Genomic DNA, 21970 nt, shown 5'->3' on the forward strand with positions numbered 1-21970 from the left:
GACTCGACATTGTAAAGATTATCTATACTCTTAAGTTTAAAGTATTGTTCTTTTCGCGTTTATTAAACTTTCGGTAAAAGAATCGATCCTCTTAACAATTGGTGAAGCCTTTTAACTCTTTTTTCTTTTTTCAGCAATATATCATAACAACTGTTGATTTGGGGTATAAGTTCTATATGGGGGATTAGTAATTTTTATAATTTGATTGTTAATCATAACTCCTTATTTGTAGTTTATACTATTTACATGAATTTAATAACAGTATTAACAAAGGTTGGTTTTTTGATTAAAAAAAAAACAAAGGTTGGTAAAAGTTTGGTCTCAGTCTCTCAGAATAAACTAGAGCCAAAATTTCTTGCTAAGATATTTTATTATATAAAGTTTGATTTCAAAAAGTTTTAATTCACGTGATCGTGACACAAATCATATCTATCAATTATATTTTGACACATGCAAAATAAAAAGTTATAGAATTTTTTTTTAAAGATATTACACAATAGATTAGAAATTGTGAGAATAAAAGGAAACTTACATACAAATTTACAATCACGAATGTTAGAATTATAAACAAGTTCTCTCGGTCTAATGTGTAAAAATATTGATATGGCTCAAACATTTAATTCATCTACTTTGTGACAAAAGCTTCCCACTAAAAACTGTGTCTTTAATTCATATCAATTTGCGATTACTTTTTTTCATCACAATGAAGTCAACTAATAATATTATAACCGTCGCGAATATGAGAGGATTTAACATTGTGTGGTCATAGTTTTGTGACGGTTTTGCAATTACTATATGTCTAGTAGTTTAATGATCTCTCCTCGTATTAATTAAGTAGCATATGTTGTCATTAATTATATGAGAAGCTTATAGAAAAGAACAACTGAAAATGGATGAGAGCATAAGATTAATACAAACATTTATTCATTATTGAAAAGATAGAGAGTAGAAGACTTATAACCTTCTACACACATACACAAACGAGCACGAGAGTCTTAACATTGTTGTCACATACATGGTAATTATTGGAAACATGGCAAACAACAGTGTAAATCTCCATTCACCCGTGGTATTTTTATGCTTGTTTAGGCAATTTCAACTGCATTCACCGAACCCTTGGTGCAGACAGTAGAACATGCGTTAGCACATTTCTCAACTGCTCCACTCACGATTTCACTTGCATCTAGTCATCAAAACAAAATTGAACGGCTTAGTATTTTTTTCGATGAACTATATATATATATATATATATATATATAAATTTGTAATAGTGTTAAATAAAAGAGTTTGAGAATTTTGCTTTACCAGAGTTCTGGAGAGTAGTTAAGCCACCGCATACAGAGGATACACACCCCAACTTGCAGTAAGCATCGATAGCATTACCTTGAGACAAAAGGAAATAAACACATCAAACAAATGAAACAAACGTAATATTTCGCCATAGTAATCAGTGTACCTGTGTTTTCGAGAGTGTCATGCGTATATCCATTAGGACATTTCGTCCCACTAATGTTTTTGCAGCCACTGAGGCTTGCACATACTGGCCTAGGAGTTCCAGCAAAACGGCAAGTATTATAGATGTTTCTAGCAGTGGTGGATGGACAGCAGCTCTTAGCGTTGATTTGCGCTATGAACAAACTCATTACGAGCACACTTAGAACCAAAGTTTTTCCTTCCATTTTTTCGATTGATAAGTTGTTTGATCTCAAAGTATAATGTATGTGGAGAGTTAAGCTTGTAGGTGATGATACAATGATGAAACAAGGCTCCCTTAAATACTAGTAGGTCTAGAATTTGCAACCACAAACTTGATTTGATCCTCCTTGAGTCACATTGCTCTAATAGACTCTCTACACGTTGCATGGTCCACCTTATCACAATGGCTGCTACCCTTCACGTCCGGGAACTTACTTTCTTCTCTTTTTTTCATTTTTTTTTTTTAACTTTGATTAGATAGGAAGAAAAGACCTCTTAAAATTCTGAGTTACTTAATATTTGAATTTGGGTACTTAATATTATTTTTACAATTTGCTATTACATGTTTGTTCTGCTGGTTATATTTTGTATGTTCGTGCGGTCTATAGTTTATGAGGCAATGAACTGCTCTGCTCATATCTTGTGTGATTCTTGATCAAAGAAGTTTACCGCAGGGTTTGATCGAAACTGTGTAAGAATACGAACAAGCAAAGAAGTCTAACACAGTCGGCTTACCTCAAAGTATTTTGAATTATAAAACGTTAAGATTTTACTGTTAAGATTTAGTTGGTATATGAACGACATATAAGTATATTTGTCTAAAGATGAGTTATACTGTTAACCTTCTCTAAATTCACCAGTTAAGGTGAGTGAAGGGTTACAAACATTTATTGATAATAATTTCGAAGAATCATTAAGATGCGTACTTATGTGTATAGATTGAAGTGGGAAAGATAAGAACGTAGTTTGTTACAAACGTGTTTTGTGTTTCTGTAGTTATGTAGAGATCCTAGGTGATGACAAATTCAATTATCATTTATCATACAAAAATCCAAAAAGTTTGTTACCAACGTGTTTTAATTTGTGTTTCAGTATTATATTTTGGGACCAAATATAATATATGATCTCATTCATTTACTTTTCAACCACACATTCAATTTGAAAAGATTACTATTTCTTTCAATGGGGTTGCCTGCTATGAAGATGAGTTCTTGAAAGCGAGAAAAATAATGTATCGAGAAGTAAAAAAAAAGGTGCCTTGGAGAAAAACAATTAGAAGAAATTTGTGATTCACATTGTATCATTGAACTAAGTTCAGCAAAATCATAAACATGTATCATCATCTCTATGTCAAGAAGCAACAAACTTCGACATTGACCTTTAGCACTTGTAAGCTCTTATTGTGTCATCTTTGTTGATGTGCAATTCTTAACACTTAAAAGTGTGAGATATCAAGGTAAGTAATCAAAACTTATCTATAGCGACAATCCCAAACTTAGGCTAAACATGACGGTTACAAGGTCGACTCGTAGGCCGCTTACAAAAGGTGACCGAGGCCGAGGTATAAAAGGGACTAGACGAGCTTATACTCGACGAGTGAGCTAGAATAACTATTTTGTACTTTTCTTTGCGTTTATGAAATGTTCTTATGTGTTTCTTTTGTGGATGTCGTTGTAACGCCCCTACCGTCATCTCTCTAGTGGGCTCCATGTTCACCATCAATCTATGGGTCCACCTCTTTTAATGGGTCTCACGTCCTCTCACTAGGTCCATGATCCCATCAATATCCGACGGTCGGTTTGCTATGCCAGGAAGGCTTAAAAACTTGTTTACCGACCCTACAAATCACCACATGATCTTTCCCTGTGTTTTGGCCTCACTCACACAGTTCCGACAACCACTTCCCGGAATGCCACCCATCATTTGACTACTCCAGCATAAGCACACTTAACTTTGGACTTCTCTCAAGATCCTTGACCAAAAAGATAAGTGTACTTTGGTGACATAGGTGGCCAAATCAATTCATTTAAACCTCTCCGCAAACTGGGATCTCACAAATTGTTCTTGTGTTTATTGGCTCAGTGTTGTAGAAAATTTATGAATCTGTTTTGATGTCATGATGATGATCTTGTGTGTGAGTATTGATAAGTTATTGTGAGTCACTTTTGCAGGCCAAATATTGATGAAGTTGTTTAAGTTCAGACAAAAAGGATGTTGATCAGTTCAGACAACAAATCAGAAACAGAAGAGTCCATGTATTGCTCTCTCGTCATGTATTGCTATTTCGTAAACCAGTTTGACTATGTATTGATATTTATGGTATGTAGCAATCTCATATGATAATACTGTTTTTTTTTTAAGCAACCATGAAGAGTCCTACAATTAGACAATCAATATTTCCAAAATTAATCAAAAGTTGCTTAACCATCCAATTATCAAAATGTAATAAAAAAAAATTGGTAAACACTATTGAAGGGTGCTTACAATTGGAGGTACTCTAACAAACGCAAATTTTCTAAAATCGACAGAAACATATAACTATGATCTTTATTTGGTCAACATATAACTATGATCTTTTTTTGATCAACATATAACTATGATCTTTTTTTGGTCAACATATATATAACTATGATCTTTTTTTGGTCAACATATAACTATGATCTTTTTTTGGTCATCATATAACTATGGTCTATGCTTACAATCGTTAACAACAACGGCATGGTTCGTCAATTTTACATTAATCTTTCACCATAGTTCTTTTGTTAAACAAGGACTTACTTAGTGCACAAAAAAAAAAAAAAAAAAAAAAAACAAGGACTTACTCAATTCCTTCATATCAAACATAGTTATGCTCCAAGACATCTTTTTTTTTTTTTTACTCGATACTTTATATTTCTCTATCTCTAGATCATAATTAAGATTCAAGAACTCATCTTCATAGTAGGCAACGCCATTGAAAGAGAGTAATCTTGTAATGGAATGTGTGGTTGAAAAATAAATGAATCAGAGAATAAATACGACAACAAGCATTAATTTTTTTTTGTTTTGTCCCAACATAATATTGAGACACAACTTAAAAACACGTTGGTAACAAACGTTTTGGATTTTTTGTATGATCAATTTGTCATTATATAAGGACCTCTACATAACTACAAGAAGTTTGTTAGAAACAAAATAAAGAAACACAAAACACGTTTGTAACAAACAACATTCTTATCTTTTCCTCTTCAGTCTACTCATACGGACGGTTCTTAACGATTCTTCGAAATTATAATCCGTAAATGTTTTTATGTCGTCCAAATCCCAACTAAAATCTTGACAGTAAAAACTTAACGTTTCAAATTCAAATATTTACACAAGAAATTACAAACACTTGCTTGTCTACTAGCTAGGTAAGCCAAGCGGGTTAGCCTTCTTTGCTTGTTCGTATTCTTACACAGTCTGGATCGAACCCTAGTGTACTTCTTTGATCAAGTATCTCACAAGATATCGCCTCGTAAACTTTAGGTCGCACGTCACTGACAGAAAATTCTAAGAGGCTAACACTAACATACAACCTATAACCAGCAAAACTAACAAGGAATAGTAAATAGAAAAAAGAATAGTAAAAAGTAAAATTTTAAGAGGTCATTTCTTCCTATCTAACCAGAAGAAAAAGAAAAGGAGAGAAGAAAGTAAGTTCCCGGACGTGAAAGGGTAGCAGCCATTGTGATAAGGTGGACCATGCAACGTGTAGAGAGTCTATTAGAGCAATGTGACTCAAGGAGGATCATATCAAGTTTGTGGTTGCGAATTCTAGACCTACTAGTATTTAAGGGAGCCTTGTTTCATCACCGTATCATCACCTACAAGCTTAACTCTCCACATACATTATATTTTGAGATCAAACAACTTATCAATCGAAAACAATGGAAGGAAAAACTTTGGTTCTAAGTGTGCTCGTAATGAGTTTGTTCATAGCGCAAATCAACGCTAAGAGCTGTTGTCCATCCACCACTGCTAGAAACATCTATAATACTTGCCGCTTTGGAGGAGGTTCAAGGCCAGTATGTTCAGGCCTCAGTGGCTGTAAAATCATCGGTGGGACGAAATGTCCTAATGGATATACACATGACACTCTCGAAAACACAGGTACATTGATTACTATTGCGAAATATTACGTTTGTTACAAGACGAATAGAGATTTCATTTGCTTGATGTGTTTATTTCTTTTTGTCTCAAGGTAATGCTGTCGATGCTTACTGCAAGTTGGGGTGTATATCCTCAGTATGCAGTGCCTTAACCACTCTCCAGAATTCTGGTAAAACAAACTTCTCAAACTCTTTTTCACTATCACTTGCTTTTTTATATATAGTTCATCGAAAAAATACAAGTCATTCAAATTTTGTTTTGATGACTAGATGCAAGTGAAATCGTGAGTGGAGCGGTTGACAGATGTGCCAACGCATGTTCTACAGTATGTACCAAGGACTCCATGAATGCAGTTGAAACTGCATAGACAAGAGCATGAAAATATCACGGGTGAAGGAGGTTCACAATGTTGTTTTTCATGCTTTCAATAATTGTCATGTATGTGATCTTGCATGTTTGTGTATGTGTGTAGAGAAGGTGTCAATCGCTAGATTGTATATGCCTTCCACTATGTATCTTTTCAATAATGAATAAATGTTTGTATTAATCTTATGCTCATATCATGACAACATATGCTACTTAATTTTTTTTTTGATCGTCAGTGAACTTGAGTAGTTAGTATACTCTTAATAAAATTCATTTTTTCAACTTTACATACTAATTAAAATAAATATTATATTTGTCTTACTAATTAATATATCATCAATAATTGTAATATATTTACTACCATGAGAGATAATAACAACAAGATTAAATGTTAAATAGAAAAATAACTTTTCAAAAGTTATAGAGTGGTAAACACGTAAACAATAGAATCACTAGAAACCATTACTTTTAATTTGAATTTGAATTCGGCAGAGGAAGATAAACATTAATTGCAAATCTTGATAACATCCCAAAAAAAGCTTCACTATCTCGATACCATAGCCTTCTCTGGCTATCAAAGGTAAATTTACAGCTTTAGCCATAAACCTGTTATGTTTCAGACTGGTATTAGCTAGTGAGTCCAAGAAAGAAGATTGAGGAGAAATGTCTTGGCTTTGATAGATGAAACACAAGCTGGAAGAAATTAGAGAGTCAGAGAGACTTGAAGCAACAATTAGATCAAACAATTGTTTAATAGTCGGAAAATAATGCCACAACTGTCACAAATATTTGTCCTTGGTTCCTAGAAATTAGTCTTTTGGGATCACACTACTGAGTAATAAAAAAAAGAAAGGTCACATATATGTAGTCCTAAATTGCAAGGTCTTTTTTGTAGTAAAAAGTTTTCTTCACCGGCACAAAATGATTGGGTAAAAAAACACAAACTCATCTTTAGTGTTTAAATAATTTATAAATGAATATGGTTAGGCCAAAAAATAAAAGAATAAACACTATGTTATTTCCCTATCCAAAACTATTTTTACTTACTTCTTATTAAAGATAGTTTTTACTTGCAAGACAAATTAATTTATATTTATGAGGGCTAAACGTCAATGTCAAAGTTTGTTAAAGTTTCTTGACATAGTGATGATAAATGTTTACGACTGTGCTGATCGCAAATTTGTTCTAATTGTTCTGCTCTTAGACATCTTATTTTTACTTTCTCGATACTTTATCTTTCTTGTTCTCTAGGTCATAAGATTCAAGAACTCATCTTCATAGCAGGCAACCCCATTGAAAGGAATAGTAATCTTCTCAAATTGAATGTGTGGTTGAAAAATAAATAAATGAATTAATGAGAACATATATTCTATTTGGTCCCAACATATAATACTGAAACACAACTTAAAACACGTTGGTAACAAACGTTTTGGATTTTTGTATGATAAATTGAATTTGTCATCACCTAGGATCTCTACATAACTACAAGAGAGTTTGTTAGAAACAAAATAAAGAAACACAAAACACGTTTGTAACAAACAACATTCTTATCTTTCCCTCTTCAATCTATACTCATATAGTCATAAGTACGCTTCTTAATTAATTATTCTTCGAGATTATTATCTGTAAATGTTTTTATATGTCGTTCATATACCAACTAAATCTTAACAGTAAAATCTTAACGTTTTATAATTCAAAATACTTTGAGCCTTGAGGTAAGCCGACCGTGTTAGACTTCTTTGCATGTTCGTATTCTTACACAGTTTGGATCAAACCCTGCGGTAAACTTCTTTGATCAAGAATCACACAAGATAGGAGCAAAGCGATTCATTGCCTCATAAACTTTAGACCGCACGAATACACAAACATGTAATAGCAAATTGTAAAAATAATATTAAGTACCAAAATTCAAATATTAAGTAACACAGAATTTTAAGAGGTCTTTTCTTCCTATCTAACCAAAGTTTAAAAAAAAAAAAAAAAAAAGAAAAGAGAAGAGAGTAAGTTCCCGGACGTGAAGGGTAGCAGCCATTGTGATAAGGTGGACCATGCAACGTGTAGAGAGTCTATTAGAGCAATGTGACTCAAGGAGGATCAAATCAAGTCAAGTTTGTGGTTGCAAATTCTAGACCTACTAGTATTTAAGGGAGCCTTGTTTCATCATTGTATCATCACCTACAAGCTTAACTCTCCACATACATTATATTTTGAGATCAAACAACTTATCAATCGAAAGAATGGAAGGGAAAACTTTGGTTCTAAGTGTGCTCGTAATGAGTTTGTTCATAGCGCAAATCAACGCCAAGAGCTGCTGTCCAACCACCACTGCTAGAAATATCTATAATACTTGCCGTTTAACTGGATCACCTAGGCCAGTATGTGCAAGCCTCAGCGGCTGCATAAACATTAGTGGGACAAAATGTCCTAATGGATATCCGCATGACATTCTCGAAAACACTGGTACATTGATTACTATTGCGCTATATTACGTTTGTTACAAGACTAATAGAGATTTCATTTGTTTGATGTGTATATTCTTTTTTGTCTCAAGGTAACTCTGTCGATGCTTACTGCAAGTTAGGGTGTGTATCCTCTGTATGCGGTGGCTTAACAACTCTCCAGAACTCTGGTAAAGCAAACTTCTCAAACTCTTTGTCACTGTCATTTGTTTTTTATATATAGTTCACTGAAAAAAATTACTAACTAACTCGTATAAATTTGTTTTGACGATTAGATGCAAGTAAAATCGTGAGTGGAGCGGTTGAAAAATGTGCCAACGTATGTTCTACAGTATGCACCAAAGGCTCGATGAATGCAGTTGAAATTGCCTAGACAAGAGCATAAAAATACCACGGGTGAAGGAGGTTCACAGTGTTGTTTTCATGTTTTCAATAATTGTCATGTTTCACAATGTTGTTTTCAACAGTGTTAAGACTCTCGTTCTCGTTTGTGTATGTGTGTAGAAGGTTGCCAATCTCTTGATTGTATATGCCTTCTACTCATATTTTAAATAATGAATAATGTGCTTCTATTAATCTTCTAATAATGTGCTTCATTTGTTCTGTTTTTTTTTTTTGGAACTGAATGGTCTTTCTATAAGCAACATATCATACCACAACCTTATAAAATTGTATATGCTAAATAGCCAAATATTCTTCTTTTCAATTTTACGTGTCTACTACACTCTAAAGTCTAAACTATATTAATCAAATCCAAACTACTAAGTAGTAGTCTTTAACCTAACACAACCTTAGAAAATTCCATTCAAATAATTTATATTATTCTTAGCAATTAAATTTAATTATTTTTGCTTTATTTTAAAATATAAGCTCGTAGTATGAATATAATTATAAACAATGAAAGTATAACTAACTATCATGATATCCTTTTTTTTGTTTAACATTCTATAATTAGGAAGATGCAAGAGTTCTTTTGAGGAAATTGCTTTGAAACTTCCTCTTGATTTTGAGGAACTTGCCATGAAGCTTCCTATTTAACATTTTGGTCTTCAACCTTTTATATATATATAGATATATTTTTATCAAAATAAGAAAAAGGTACTTCTATTTTTAGTCTTCAGCGTTTTGTGCTTGGTGGTTGTTGAAGTTTAGAAGTTGTAAAAGATGGACTTCGATTTTGTTTGGCCCAAGTCTATTTTGCTTTTGGATCTCCAAATTGCTGCTACTGAAGTTGCGCCGTGTTCGGAGAGGTCTCTTTGTCAAATGGAGTCTTTATTACTCCATAATAAAGAAAATTATCATACAATTTGATAGTATTATATCATCTGAAAATTTGCTATTATATAAAAAAAAAAAATATGAATATGCGCATGATGTTGCTCAAAATTGTGAATACAAAATCCTAAGTACTCTTTAATTACAGCTTCACCACTTTATCATTCACCTAAGTAGTAAATATTGATTGCCATTTAGATAATTCACCTTATCTTCAATAAAACTTTCGAAATTCAACATCATTACTATGTTCATAGAATACTTTTATTGTAGCTCACTAGTTTAAAGGCAATTTTGTCTCCGCCTTGAATTCATTACTACAACTTTATGCAATAAAGTTGTTGTATCTAAATATTTTAAGCTTATTAAAGCTCAATAAAACTATTTTCTAAAACTAGCTTTTTAGATGCATGGTGTTTTTAGATTAGTATACACTTATTATACACTATCAGTTTTGTTTTAACTACAGCTAGTGTTTTAACAAAAAAAAAAAAATCAGTGGTTTAGTAACCATAAGAAACAACAACTCATATACTTGACAAGCATCCTAAATATCGAAATTTTTGTGATTCAATAATCATAAAACGATAATGCTAAGTCATGTATATATAGATATTTTCTAGAGTCAATATTGTTGGACTGTCCTAAAGTCATAAGCTATCTAAATTTGTTGTCACATGAGGTGAACCCACATTTATATTGTTACCCGATTAAGCTACATTTTATCCAAATGTCTTTTGAAGAATTTAGGCAAAATCTTATCCTTCAAGATTTAAAGTTCTATCGTCGTTTTGTTTGTGTTTGTATACCATGTGCCATACCATTAGCCATTAAATGTGCTAGATCGATGATAAATAAAAAAAAGGTCCTTAGAAAACCTCATAGTTTATAAAGCTCATAGACTCATAGTCATATAGTGTGCTTTATTTTTCATAAATTCATTTCTACCGTGAACCGTCCATGTAGAAACACGTACGTAGCATTCTGACCAGAAGTCATGCTTTAGATTCTATCATGCTATAGATTCCAATGGTCCGTATTCTAATTTAATGAAACCGTACTAATTCCTATTGGTATCAAAGTATCAAACTATCACGTATGATATACTCTGATACGAAAATTTACAAATTAAGTCGTTCACTGTAAAACGAAAAAAAAAAAAAATAATGCATTCGTCTTAATAATTAAAAATATGTTACTGAAAGTAATTAAAAAGTAGTGACAAATTGAGTCATTAATGCGTAATTAACTACTACTAACAACATATTTTTTTGCACAATTACAATGGATATACTGACAACGTATATTTTGAAAATATTGTTGTAAATTATTCTCAATTTTGAACTGGTTATACGGTTTTTAGATTTTAGTTAATTGCTTGTAGCTTGTTTTGTTTTAATATATGCAACCTTACAAATTTTATTTTCTTAATCTTGTTTTCAATTTAGTATTTAATTAGGGTTTACAGTGTGAATGTAGTACACAATTTGGCTGCTATATATGACATTTACTTACTAAATTGAGTTCAAACTTTCGAATTAAGGATTAATCGTCAAAATTGTTTAATATGCTGAGAGAACCATGAATGCTAAATATTAATGCGTAAAGAATATAATAAGATCAACACTTTTACTTATATAATTGACAGATATATACACACATTCGTTTTTGTCCAAACTTAACATCTATCAACCTAAACAATCGATGCTACGAGATAGATATATATATATATATCCACAATGTCACACTAGCGAATTAGACCCATAAGTTTATATACATTATGCTTCATTGTAGATATGGACCAATTATATTTCTATATCTAGTCATTACCACAATTAACCCCTAGCTAGCTATATATATAGAATTTTTATAACACAATAAATAATAGATTAGCTAGCTAATGATATTTTCACATAAATTGGCTCATCCATTCTAAGCCATCAATATAATCCGACGAGTAGATCAAGTTATCACCGTCGCCGTCCACACCAATATCGTAATCTCCAAAGAACGGTGTGGCATGATTGGCTTCAACGGTCACAGAAGATGAGATCGGACTGTTGCTTAAAGTCCCTTCAACTCTTTGTGCAAGCCTTTGGATCTCTCTTTCAGCCTCATTGAGTTGTTCCTTTAGTTGAAGAACCTGAAAAAGATTATATAAATTTGATTTGGTTTTAATCCCTTTATTAACATCTAATTATGTTTACTATTAGAGTTTGATTTGATGAGTTTTATTTTGTGGACCTGGTGATTAGAGAGGCCCAATGAGTCAATGACTAAGACAAGCAAGTAACCACTAGAAAACAAATTGGGTTCGTACGGAATAATAATTACATATAATGACATTTTTGTTTTTTGCTGTTCATTTTCTGTATAATTATTCTATATAATACAAAATAACTTTTACATTAATATTATCTAAATTCATTATCACTTTCGATAATATAATTTTTTTAATCTATTGCTTATAATGTCTGTAGTTCCACTTGGTAGTTTGTACTATCTTCAAAAATATTCATAATTTAGAAAATTTATCATATATATAGAAAAAGTAAGACGAAAAATAGAAAGAAACAAAAATTGAAGAAGAGACTTCTAAGAGAGAAATCACAATCTTGATCAACTTATTCAAAAAATTAAAACCTATAATAATATTTATAGATTATTAACCAAATAATTCACTTTTATCACTAAGAAAAAGAAGAGTAATTAGAACGTACCTCAGAATCAAGACGACACTTGTCAACGACGACGTTTTCGTATGCGTTCTTGAGTTTAGTGTATTCATCCTCAACGCGCTTGTTCTTCCACCGTGCACGGCGGTTTTGGAACCAGACGGCGACTTGACGAGGGTCAAGCCCTAGCTCCAAAGCAAGCCGATCTTTCCTCTCAGATTCAAGCTTATGATCGTCTTCAAAGCTAATCTCCAACATTCTTACTTGCTCATCACTCAGTTTTCTCTTTCTAAACCATCCATTGCCTCCTTCTTCCGCCACCGCAACACTCTTGCTCTTCCTTTTCCTCCGCCGTGCTTGTTTTGCTTCTCCTGCTGGTCAAAGAGAGAGAGAGAGACCCATCAAAACCAAATCTTACAACATGCCAAAAAGGTCTTAAAACTCACTTCTCAAGTATCATGTGAAAAAAGACAAAACATATCATCCTAAAAAAACATAAAGAAGACCCACTTGAGATATGTCTATAACCAATTTTTGTATTTGAAAAAAATAATAAAAATAATTGAGTTTTTAGTATGTGCAAACCTTGTTGTGGTACCAATGGAGTATAGACATCAGGGTACAACTGAGAAATGAGTAGAAGATTATGATCATCTACATTCTGGTTGTTCATGTTTTCTTCTTCTTCTTCTTCTTCTTCTTCTCTCTCTATGTGAGATTCAACAGATAAGTGTTTGTTTTGTTGTCTCACTTTTTTTCTGCAAGAAGAGAGAAGATGTGTTGGGAGAAGCAGAGGACTTATCAATATATAAAGGAGGAGTAGGTGTCAAGGGATGGTTTGATTAGAGTTTGTTTTTCTAATATATATTTTCTTTCTTTCTCGGATTTGGGCTTATGATTCTTTGAAATTACGTTATTGCCACTTTGCATATCAATTCTACTAGTAGTACTGTAGTAGTAGGTCCTTAAGTTACATGTACATCACTACTTTACTATATCACTATCCATAATGTTGTTTCATTTTGCAAAGACATGACTTTGTTAACTTGAGAAAATATCCAAACAAAAAAAAAAGTATTTTTCATGTGAAAACATATTAGAAAATAAAATAAACAGCCTCCCAAATATTAATTGGACTATATAAAATTCATTTTTATTGTTATTTTCTGATATAGTTTCGTTTGTTTCTCTTTTTTTATTTTGTGTGTTCTAGCATAAACCCCCTCTTGATTACCTTAAGAAGCATAAACAAGTCAATTCGTTCATGTGAATTTCATACAAAACATTGTTCATTTTTAATACACTTCTTAAGGTATATATGGATATTTACACGTAAGTCTTTGAAAAGAAACTTAAAGAGATACATGTAATTATCATCATCATATATATATATATATATATATATGTAAATATGTAATGCAATAAAGGTTTTACGTGTGATGAGAGGATTAGAGGATGTCGTTATCACCGTCATATGGATAAGTCTTAGCAACAAACTAAAAGAGAAAAACATAAGTGATCACACTTTGTCTTTCAAAAGGTTGTTTACTTTTACATAACATTAATAATTTTTACTCACTCTTTCTTACGTTTTCTTTAATCGGTTTTCAAATTCGAAACATTTATATACTATTTTCTACTTTGAAGCTAACGTTTATAGATAATGTTAGTAAAGAGCTTTTAATGTTTGGAAGCAACGTGTTAGTTATTACTATTTTTAGAACGTCTCAACATAATTCGTTTCTAATCAACGGTGGTGGTTTAGTGATTTGAAATTATTTGTTACGTTGAACATATTAGAGTTTAAGATTTTATAGAACTTATTGAACATCTAGTTTAGACAAAACCTGCAACACTACTATAGAATATTGTATATTAATTCAATTTCCTATTCAGTTTTCTTAATACATACTTATATGTTTTAATTAAGTTTATAATGAAGTAATTAAAGTAAGCAACTGTGTACTAAAGTGTAAACAATCATATGTAAGTTATGCATTTTTCTTTGCCATAAATTTATATAAGTAATTTGGTAATAAATACATATGTATTCTAAAGATTAGATTAGAAATCAGAATTTATAATCATAAGTGTAAGTAATCATGAAACATGTCGAATCAAATGCAAAAGAACAATGGGATCCTAATTCTTTTGTCTATGCATTTGTCTCCCTCTTTGGGACTTGATAAGCCTCGAATTTGAGGAAAAAAAAACTTGTGATTACGAAATCTATATATTTAATAATTTTGTGTGCTAGTTAGATCTGTATGAGACTACTGTACTCTAATGATCTCGTCATCTTAGTCGAGAAGAAACCTTAATTTTCAGTAAGACAATAACCCTTATTGAGATATTTCCACCAATTTAAATAGTAAAAACTGTATCTAGATACAAAAAAACATTTGTGGTTCAAAAACTCTTACCTAAACCACAAATGTTTTTGTATCTTTTTTTTTTTAACAAAAAAGTATTGTTTTTGTATCTATGATTGTTTTTTTATATGGTCTATGATAAATTACATAGTTTAAGTATTTCGGTTTCCTTAGTTTTCTCTTTTCCAAGTAACAAAAACTTGTCTATAAAAATTGTGTGACCATGTCCATAGATTGGACTAGAACACACACACACACACACCTTAATTAACTCAAAATTAATTTGTAAGTAAGTACTCGGTGAAAATATCATTTTAGAAAAACATATATTGACTTCTTCCGGCACTCATCGCCGCTCCACGCCAATGAAAAGCTTCGGAGTGATAAGGTGAAGCACATGGGGTCTAATCACGTGTCAAAATTCTACAAATTCGCAGGTAAGACCACCTCTCACATTCATACACGTGTTCTGATCTTCAGTTTCTAAACTTTTCTTCCGACCAATAGACTTCGGTCAGCAATAGCCGCCAAAATTATAATTTTCTTTACTTGGCTTGGTACATTTTGTCAATTTGTATTTTCTTACAATTTAATGGTTAATGTTTTGAATGTAGACGTTTTTACTGGTTCAGCCAAAGACCACGCACGTACTATCCTGACAAATTGTTTCCTCACTTAATTTTTAGAAATCGTTTGAATTTTCTCAAGCATGATTCGTCTTGAAATTTAAGAGTTCTTTTTGCTATATTAAAGGTTTACAAGTTCTATGTTCCGATAATTAAAACTTTCGGACCGTAGTTAAAAAAGACATGGAGATTATAATGATACCAAACTATCTTTTTGGTAAAAGAAAAAGATCAACATGAAGATTACATGACTCAAATATATAAATGCAAGTTGACGTGTTCGTTAGTTATTACATGCAACAAGAATGGCGAATTCAATCTACTCATTACACCAAGAACAAGCTAATAATAATATGAATTATCACTTAGAGAAAATATTAAGCATCTTCTCCTAAATAGGCAAATACTTATCATCAAATAACCGTTACTCATAGCTTGGTTTATTTTTGTTTCTTAAGATATATAGTAACACAAAACATTGCGTATATGATGAGAATCTTTACCAAATTAATTGAATTTGGTTGGCTTATGAATCGGGAAAGTTTTAAAGAAATGGTTAACCTATATGCATGTCTTTAGAGATTCCCTAAACGAGAAAGGAGACGAACGACGAAAGCATGTAAGTTTCGACTTTCCAACCTTTTGTCCTAATTGGGGTTATTCCGATAAGGACACGTGTCAATGACCCAGTTGAGATATCGATAAACCCACATTTTTGTATGTCATACTGTCAGTAAGTGATGAAAGTGAGATAGACTGACAAAGTAAACCAAAAGAAAGAAATAATAGTAATAATAATAATATGTTGTCAATTTATCATAGGTAAGATATATATATTTATAAAAAAAAAATTGATTTTGATAGGATATTCGAACCATGCATGCATAAATATAATTAATCTTATATATAAGATGTATTTAATTAAACAGACTAATTAAACAAGTTAAAATGCTAATTGATTTTAACAGAATAATTAGCATATGTATTTAAGATGTATTTTGAATAATTATCATATTTTTAATTAATTCCTTTTTTAATTAATAGGGTACTAATGTATTTATAAATTAAATTTAGAATTATCTGTGATGTACTTTCTAACTACTGTATGTCGGCACTGAAGGTGATGTAAAATTCACTTTTTTGAACGAAAATCTTAAATTTGTTAGAAATCTACATCAGATTAATGCAAATATTTAATATAAAGTTTACACGTGCTTAAATAATTAAAACATTACATTGTTAACGTATAGATTAGTATTATACTGTACAACTAGAGTCGGACCCGCGCTACAGCGCGGGGGAAAAGTTTTGACTTATTTATTTTTATTAACGAAAACATTAACCTAGTGAGAGATTTTTCTACTTGTGTTGATAATTTTTCATAATAAATAAATATTATTGATAGGTTTACAAAAAAAATATAAATAAATATTATTGATTAAATAATTGCAATTGGGAATGAGGGGTAATTATTCTGTTTTCATTAATTCATATAGTTTAAATTTTGGTGGGTACATAACTAATAATTTTTTTAATAATAAATGTTCACTAAAAGTGAATAATTTTTCCATATAATTTGAAATCATATTTATGTAACATTTGGTATTACAAAGTATTTGGTTATAAAACTTAAGTGGTGTGTATTATATTCTGACCCGTTGTAAAATGATCAATAATTTTAATATATGTTCTGACCCGTTGCAAAACTATCAGTTAATATTTATAATATATGAAGTTTTTAATATTTATAATATTTTATACATTTTAAAATTTAACTATTATGATTTTTTTTTTTTTTTTTGTCAACAATAACAAAAAGATTGACTTATAACAGCCAATTCGAGGGACAATTGTTCACATACAGAACAGAAAGCGGCGTGGTACGGGCATTCTGTGCCAGCTTATCCGCTTGGATATTAGCGCTTCGTGAAATAAGAGACAAAGAAAAAGAACAAAATTCCTCTCTGTCAACAGATATGTCATCCAAATATACAGAGAACGCCGGCCACTCAAACGGGGAAGACACCATCTCCACCAAGTCCGAACAGTCTGTAAGAAATACAACATCTCTGTGATTGTACCCGATCATACATCGCATCGCCCACACCAAGGATTCTACTTCAGAATGAAGAGGGGAAAGGCTCCGTCTACAATTCCTAACTATTATGATATTTTGAAGCTTTTTAGAAAAAAATTTTTTTGCTCAAACTTAGAACCTGTTTTAAAAATTGAATGTTTATTAAATGTATTTCCAATTAATAATTTTTGTTTGAAATTTTATATGGGACACTGTAACCTTTAATATTTTGGTTTTTTATTTATTTTAAAGTTGATAATTAAATCATAACCTTTAATATTTAGAAATTTTTATTTTTTGGGAGAATATTTAATCAGATTTCCATATGATTAACAATAAAATCACAAAAATTACGGAACAATTTGTTAATTAGATATTTATCTAAAGATTGAGATCTTTTTAGGTAATGATAAACATAATTTCCTTAAAATGTGCATTTGTTATTCACCATTAAGATTTAAATATTCACAATTAATTTGGATTTCTAAAATATACGTATGTATCATTATTATAGTTTCCTAAATAAGGGGAAGTTTTAGTAACTGATATTTTTTAAATTTTCGGATTTTAATAGTTAATGGGTAATATTATACCCGAATTTTGATCTAAAATTGAAGTATCCATCATTATAATTTCGGGTTATTTTATGTTTTTGACCCGACCCGAAAGTGCATTTGTATTTCTGTTTTACTATAGTAGGGATGCTTTTTTCTCTTTTTATCAAAAGAAAAAAAGTATTCTTGTATACGTACATCAAAAGAGCCAAATGCAAAATCATAAAGAGTTTTTTACTATATGAATTATTCAAAGTAAAATTATGATTAGTTTCTTTTTAATTTTTTAAAAACATCAAAAGCTTCTTACTTTTTTCCACGCTTTATATACATATTGTTTCTAGGTACATTTCATTTCGCCTCTTCTATTTCGAGACATTTTCTTACTCGTTAAGCCATGATAAACATATGTGTAAATTAATTCATAATTATAGTCATAAGATTACAAGTCACACTCTTTTGCTTTACATAAAAATATAATGACCGCTACAAATACAATCTTCTCGACTAATTTTGTACGGTTATGTATACAATATAATACAAACCTTACTCACGTGGCAAGAAAGTCATAATGCTTTCCATAAATATACATTTACAAACATTATTATATACTCTCTCTCCTTTATCTTTGCCTTAATCGAGCTCCAACCTGTCTCCATTCTCATATCACGATTAGGTAGCTTTAACCACATGGTTAGCAACTAAACAACTCTTGTCATTAACACGTTAATCTATGATTATACATTTCCATAAATGGGTTGAGGCCACGTGTCTCCATACATGTGTTTACAAGTATCGTGTTGTAGGTAATGATTCTAACAAGGACCACCTAAAAGAAGGGTGGATTTCTAGATAGCTCTTAAGTTATGGTCCTAACTAGATCATGTTTAGCCAGTGAATCAATCTTAATTGTTAAATGATATTACTATTATCAAGATATTCTTTCTAATTTGGTTCATGCAGCTTTTAAGGCGATCTTGTATTACTTCGTGGTGGTCCAAGGTTATACATGGCGCAACATCGAAGCATTGTGTCAATAAATTAGTAGTTTCTTAATCAAATCGAATTAATTATTCAGCTCATAAATTTGCAGATTGGTTTACATATTAATATTGTATTAGTACATAAACCTTTTTCCTTCAAGAAACAACCAGTAAGATCTATATTAGCTGTAAGATAAAATACTTAATTAGCTCGAGTCTCCATTAATTTACTAAATGCAGTAGTGTCGGGACCAATCACTCCAGCTTGACAATTCTAACCATATAAAATAGAGTATATATATATTTTTCATTTACAATTGAAACTTTTTCTCTTGTAACAATTGAAACTTTTTCTCTTGTAACAATCGATATATTTTGTTTTCTCATGTGCCTACTCGTAACTCTACAGTCTATATGGTTATATAGAACTGAAGACTTTTGTAATGGTTTTGGCTTATTTGTATAGGCTAAACACTAGAGTTCTTGTTCAAATAGTTAATCACGCCACACGCCACGGAATAAGTCAATAAGAAGCAAACATCTTTTTTTTTTTCACATTCATTACAAAAAAAAAAATGTTTGAATCATTCATAACATGTTTTTACGAAACTAAAGTAATTTAATTTTAACATGCATATATATGGAATTAAGTATTGCGACATGGGAAATGGCATCTCTTATTGTTTCTGTTTCCGTAAACCAAATGATGAAACGACTAAACTCTGACCATCCAGTCATAAACTTATGTGATTGTTTATAACAAAAAACTATAAGTTAGTAAAAACTGTGATTGGTAAAATAAATTGCACAATTACTCTCATACTATAGACGTCTAATCATAAAGGAAGTGTATAATTAGTTATGTTTAACAAAAAGAAAAAGACATGTATAATTATGTTTACGGGTTTATAGGTTCAGTTTATTTACTAATAGGATGTATATATAGATGAATACACTAAAATGAGACACATTTATCATAAAAGTTATTTACACTAATCTTAATTAGCCCCTCAACTTGGTGCAACATCAGATTACATGTGGAGCTCATGACTCATATATTCTTCTCTTGTTCTTTTTCTACAAAGTTAGGCGTTACAAAAGTAAATCTCCATGACATAACGTTTGGTCTTAGCTTACGCGTAACAAGTAGATAGCATGCAGGATTCTTTTGTTGCACAAAAAATAAAATTTTCTTTTTTAATTATATATGTGTATATATGATCTGTGCTCTTATCCAAGATCATGATGCGCCATTACATCTTCATCAACAAGAACGGATAAGTGGTACTAGTCGAATATCTCACGTAAATATTTTTTTATAGTACCTTAGATAGAGTACCATGGACCAGCAGCCTCATGCAGTTCTAGTCGCTAGCCCTGGCTTGGGCCACCTTATCCCTGTCCTCAAACTCGGAAACCGTCTCTCCTCTGTCCTCAACGTCCACGTGACCGTTCTTGCAATCACCTCCGGCTCCTCTTCCCTGGCAGAAACCGAGACGATACATGCAGCTGCGGCTAGAGGGAACTGTGAAGTTATAGAATTACCCTCGGTCGATATAGACCACCTATTGGAGCCAGATGCGACAGTGGTCACTAGAATAGCGGCGAAGATGCGAGTCATGAAGTCAGCAGTTTGGGATGCTGTGAAATCAATGAAGCGAAAACCAACGGTCTTGATCGTTGATTTGTTTGGTACGGGGCTGTTGTCCATAGGCGATGTTGGTGTGATGAAAAAGTATGTGTACATTCCATCGCATGCGTGGTTCTTGGCATTAATGGTCTACTTGCCGGTGTTGGATAAGGTAGTGCATGGTGAGTATGTTGAAATTAAGGAGCCTATGAAAATACCAAGTTGTAAACCTGTCGGGAAATAAGAGAAAAGAAAATAAGAAGAAGAGATTAACAAAGAGAGAATTAATAAGAAGAAAGGTGTTAGAGAAATCCACAAAAATCCCAACATTTAGATTTTAGACAAAGTTCCTGTTGGGATAAGCTTGAAGAAGAAGACTTAGGAGACAGGCTACTTATTCCTAGTTGAGTTATGACTTAGGGATTAGATTGTGTTTAGGAGTTATCTAGATACAATTCCTATTAGAATAAGGATTATCTCTTCTCTATATATATGAGTTATCAAAGTTGTGGTAACCTTAAGAGATTAGAGAGAGATTAAGGGTTTTAGAAAGCTTAAGTTTTGAGTTATTTTCTTAAGCAAATAAAGAGAGTTATTCTTTAAATTCTTGAATTCATAATCTTTCTCAAAATCTAGATTTGGTATCAGAGCTTGACGATCTTGGGTTTACACACACGAAAACTAAGATCATCAAACCATGAGTGAGATTGTTCCAACAAGCAACAAGAAGGAGGCTGTCCCCTCTTCTATTCAATGTCCAATGCTAAACAGTACGAACTATACTGCTTGGGCAATGAAGATGAGGTTGTTGTTGCGTGTTCATAAGGTCTGGGATACGATTGATCCTGGATCCACTGATATTGATAAAAACGACCTAGCTAGTGCCCTGATCTTTCAATCGGTTTCGGAATCTCTTATGCTGCAACTTGGACACTTAGACACCACCAAGGCTGTATGGGATGCGATCAAAACACGGAACCTTGGGGCAGAAAGAGTGAAAGAAGCACGACTTCAAACTCTTATGGTCGAGTTTGATAGATTGACGATGAAAGAGACAGACACCATAGATGACTTTGTTGGCAAGCTTTCTGAAATTTCTTCTAAAGCAACATCTCTTGGGGAAAGCATTGAAGAAACCAAGATTGTTAAGAAATTTCTTAAAAGCTTACCAATGCAGAAGTACATACAGATTTCGGCCACCCTTGAACAAGTTTTGGATCTCAAAACAACATCTTTTGAGGATATAATTGGGAGAATCAAAACTTATGAAGAACGAATAAGTGCTGCAGAGGTATCACAGGAGAATCAAGGCAAGCTTATGTATGCAAACTCAGAGTCATCATCAT

The 21970-nt window shown here is 31.8% G+C and overlaps 5 protein-coding genes across 6 annotated transcripts; 3 read left to right on the forward strand and 2 right to left on the reverse strand.

Moving 5' to 3' along the window:
• Positions 1 to 894: 894 nt before the first annotated feature.
• LOC17891384 (probable thionin-2.4) lies at positions 895 to 1749 on the reverse strand. The gene is made up of 3 exons (XM_006298741.2): positions 1457 to 1749; positions 1306 to 1383; positions 895 to 1183 (listed from the first exon to the last, which is right to left on the reverse strand). The coding sequence occupies exons 1-3, from the start codon at positions 1677 to 1679 to the stop codon at positions 1086 to 1088; spliced, it is 399 nt and encodes a 132-aa protein (XP_006298803.1). The 5' UTR covers positions 1680 to 1749; the 3' UTR covers positions 895 to 1085.
• A 3557-nt stretch (positions 1750 to 5306) lies between these two features.
• Positions 5307 to 6165, forward strand: LOC17892535 (probable thionin-2.4). The gene is made up of 3 exons (XM_006298737.2): positions 5307 to 5607; positions 5699 to 5776; positions 5877 to 6165. The coding sequence occupies exons 1-3, from the start codon at positions 5385 to 5387 to the stop codon at positions 5972 to 5974; spliced, it is 399 nt and encodes a 132-aa protein (XP_006298799.1). The 5' UTR covers positions 5307 to 5384; the 3' UTR covers positions 5975 to 6165.
• Positions 6166 to 8149: 1984 nt separating this feature from the next.
• LOC17891408 (probable thionin-2.4) lies at positions 8150 to 9031 on the forward strand. The gene is made up of 3 exons (XM_006298740.2): positions 8150 to 8433; positions 8525 to 8602; positions 8708 to 9031. The coding sequence occupies exons 1-3, from the start codon at positions 8211 to 8213 to the stop codon at positions 8803 to 8805; spliced, it is 399 nt and encodes a 132-aa protein (XP_006298802.1). The 5' UTR covers positions 8150 to 8210; the 3' UTR covers positions 8806 to 9031.
• A 2286-nt stretch (positions 9032 to 11317) lies between these two features.
• LOC17892534 (homeobox-leucine zipper protein ATHB-21) lies at positions 11318 to 13134 on the reverse strand. Of its 2 annotated transcripts, none has more exons than XM_006298463.2 (3): positions 12968 to 13134; positions 12428 to 12753; positions 11318 to 11850 (listed from the first exon to the last, which is right to left on the reverse strand). In XM_006298463.2, the coding sequence occupies exons 1-3, from the start codon at positions 13053 to 13055 to the stop codon at positions 11617 to 11619; spliced, it is 648 nt and encodes a 215-aa protein (XP_006298525.1). In that variant the 5' UTR covers positions 13056 to 13134; the 3' UTR covers positions 11318 to 11616. The 2 variants fall into 2 exon arrangements, with proteins under 2 accessions (XP_006298525.1, XP_006298526.1); XM_006298464.2 differs by having other exon boundaries at positions 12428 to 12756.
• A 7200-nt stretch (positions 13135 to 20334) lies between these two features.
• LOC17891972 (UDP-glycosyltransferase 72D1) lies at positions 20335 to 20868 on the forward strand. The gene has a single exon (XM_006300013.1). The coding sequence runs from the start codon at positions 20335 to 20337 to the stop codon at positions 20866 to 20868; it is 534 nt and encodes a 177-aa protein (XP_006300075.1).
• Positions 20869 to 21970: the final 1102 nt, after the last annotated feature.

The sequence above is a fragment of the Capsella rubella genome, unplaced genomic scaffold, assembly GCF_000375325.1.
Source record: "Capsella rubella cultivar Monte Gargano unplaced genomic scaffold, Caprub1_0 scaffold_3, whole genome shotgun sequence".
NCBI lineage: Eukaryota > Viridiplantae > Streptophyta > Magnoliopsida > Brassicales > Brassicaceae > Capsella > Capsella rubella.

What these genes read in the sequence shown, in the direction of transcription:
- LOC17891384 (XM_006298741.2), bottom strand. Translation starts at nt 1,679, where the DNA reads ATGGAAGGAAAAACTTTGGTTCTAAGTGTGCTCGTAATGAGTTTGTTC. An exon ending in TGACACTCTCGAAAACACAG is followed by an intron (nt 1,384 to 1,456) that starts GTACACTGATTA and finishes TTTTGTCTCAAG; the next exon opens with GTAATGCTATCGATGCTTAC. An exon ending in AACTACTCTCCAGAACTCTG is followed by an intron (nt 1,184 to 1,305) that starts GTAAAGCAAAAT and finishes TTTGATGACTAG; the next exon opens with ATGCAAGTGAAATCGTGAGT.
- LOC17892535 (XM_006298737.2), top strand. Translation starts at nt 5,385, where the DNA reads ATGGAAGGAAAAACTTTGGTTCTAAGTGTGCTCGTAATGAGTTTGTTC. An exon ending in TGACACTCTCGAAAACACAG is followed by an intron (nt 5,608 to 5,698) that starts GTACATTGATTA and finishes TTTTGTCTCAAG; the next exon opens with GTAATGCTGTCGATGCTTAC. An exon ending in AACCACTCTCCAGAATTCTG is followed by an intron (nt 5,777 to 5,876) that starts GTAAAACAAACT and finishes TTTGATGACTAG; the next exon opens with ATGCAAGTGAAATCGTGAGT.
- LOC17891408 (XM_006298740.2), top strand. Translation starts at nt 8,211, where the DNA reads ATGGAAGGGAAAACTTTGGTTCTAAGTGTGCTCGTAATGAGTTTGTTC. An exon ending in TGACATTCTCGAAAACACTG is followed by an intron (nt 8,434 to 8,524) that starts GTACATTGATTA and finishes TTTTGTCTCAAG; the next exon opens with GTAACTCTGTCGATGCTTAC. An exon ending in AACAACTCTCCAGAACTCTG is followed by an intron (nt 8,603 to 8,707) that starts GTAAAGCAAACT and finishes TTTGACGATTAG; the next exon opens with ATGCAAGTAAAATCGTGAGT.
- LOC17892534 (XM_006298464.2), bottom strand. Translation starts at nt 13,055, where the DNA reads ATGAACAACCAGAATGTAGATGATCATAATCTTCTACTCATTTCTCAG. An exon ending in TCCATTGGTACCACAACAAG is followed by an intron (nt 12,757 to 12,967) that starts GTTTGCACATAC and finishes CTCTTTGACCAG; the next exon opens with CAGGAGAAGCAAAACAAGCA. An exon ending in AGTGTCGTCTTGATTCTGAG is followed by an intron (nt 11,851 to 12,427) that starts GTACGTTCTAAT and finishes AATCTTTTTCAG; the next exon opens with GTTCTTCAACTAAAGGAACA.
- LOC17891972 (XM_006300013.1), top strand. Translation starts at nt 20,335, where the DNA reads ATGGACCAGCAGCCTCATGCAGTTCTAGTCGCTAGCCCTGGCTTGGGC.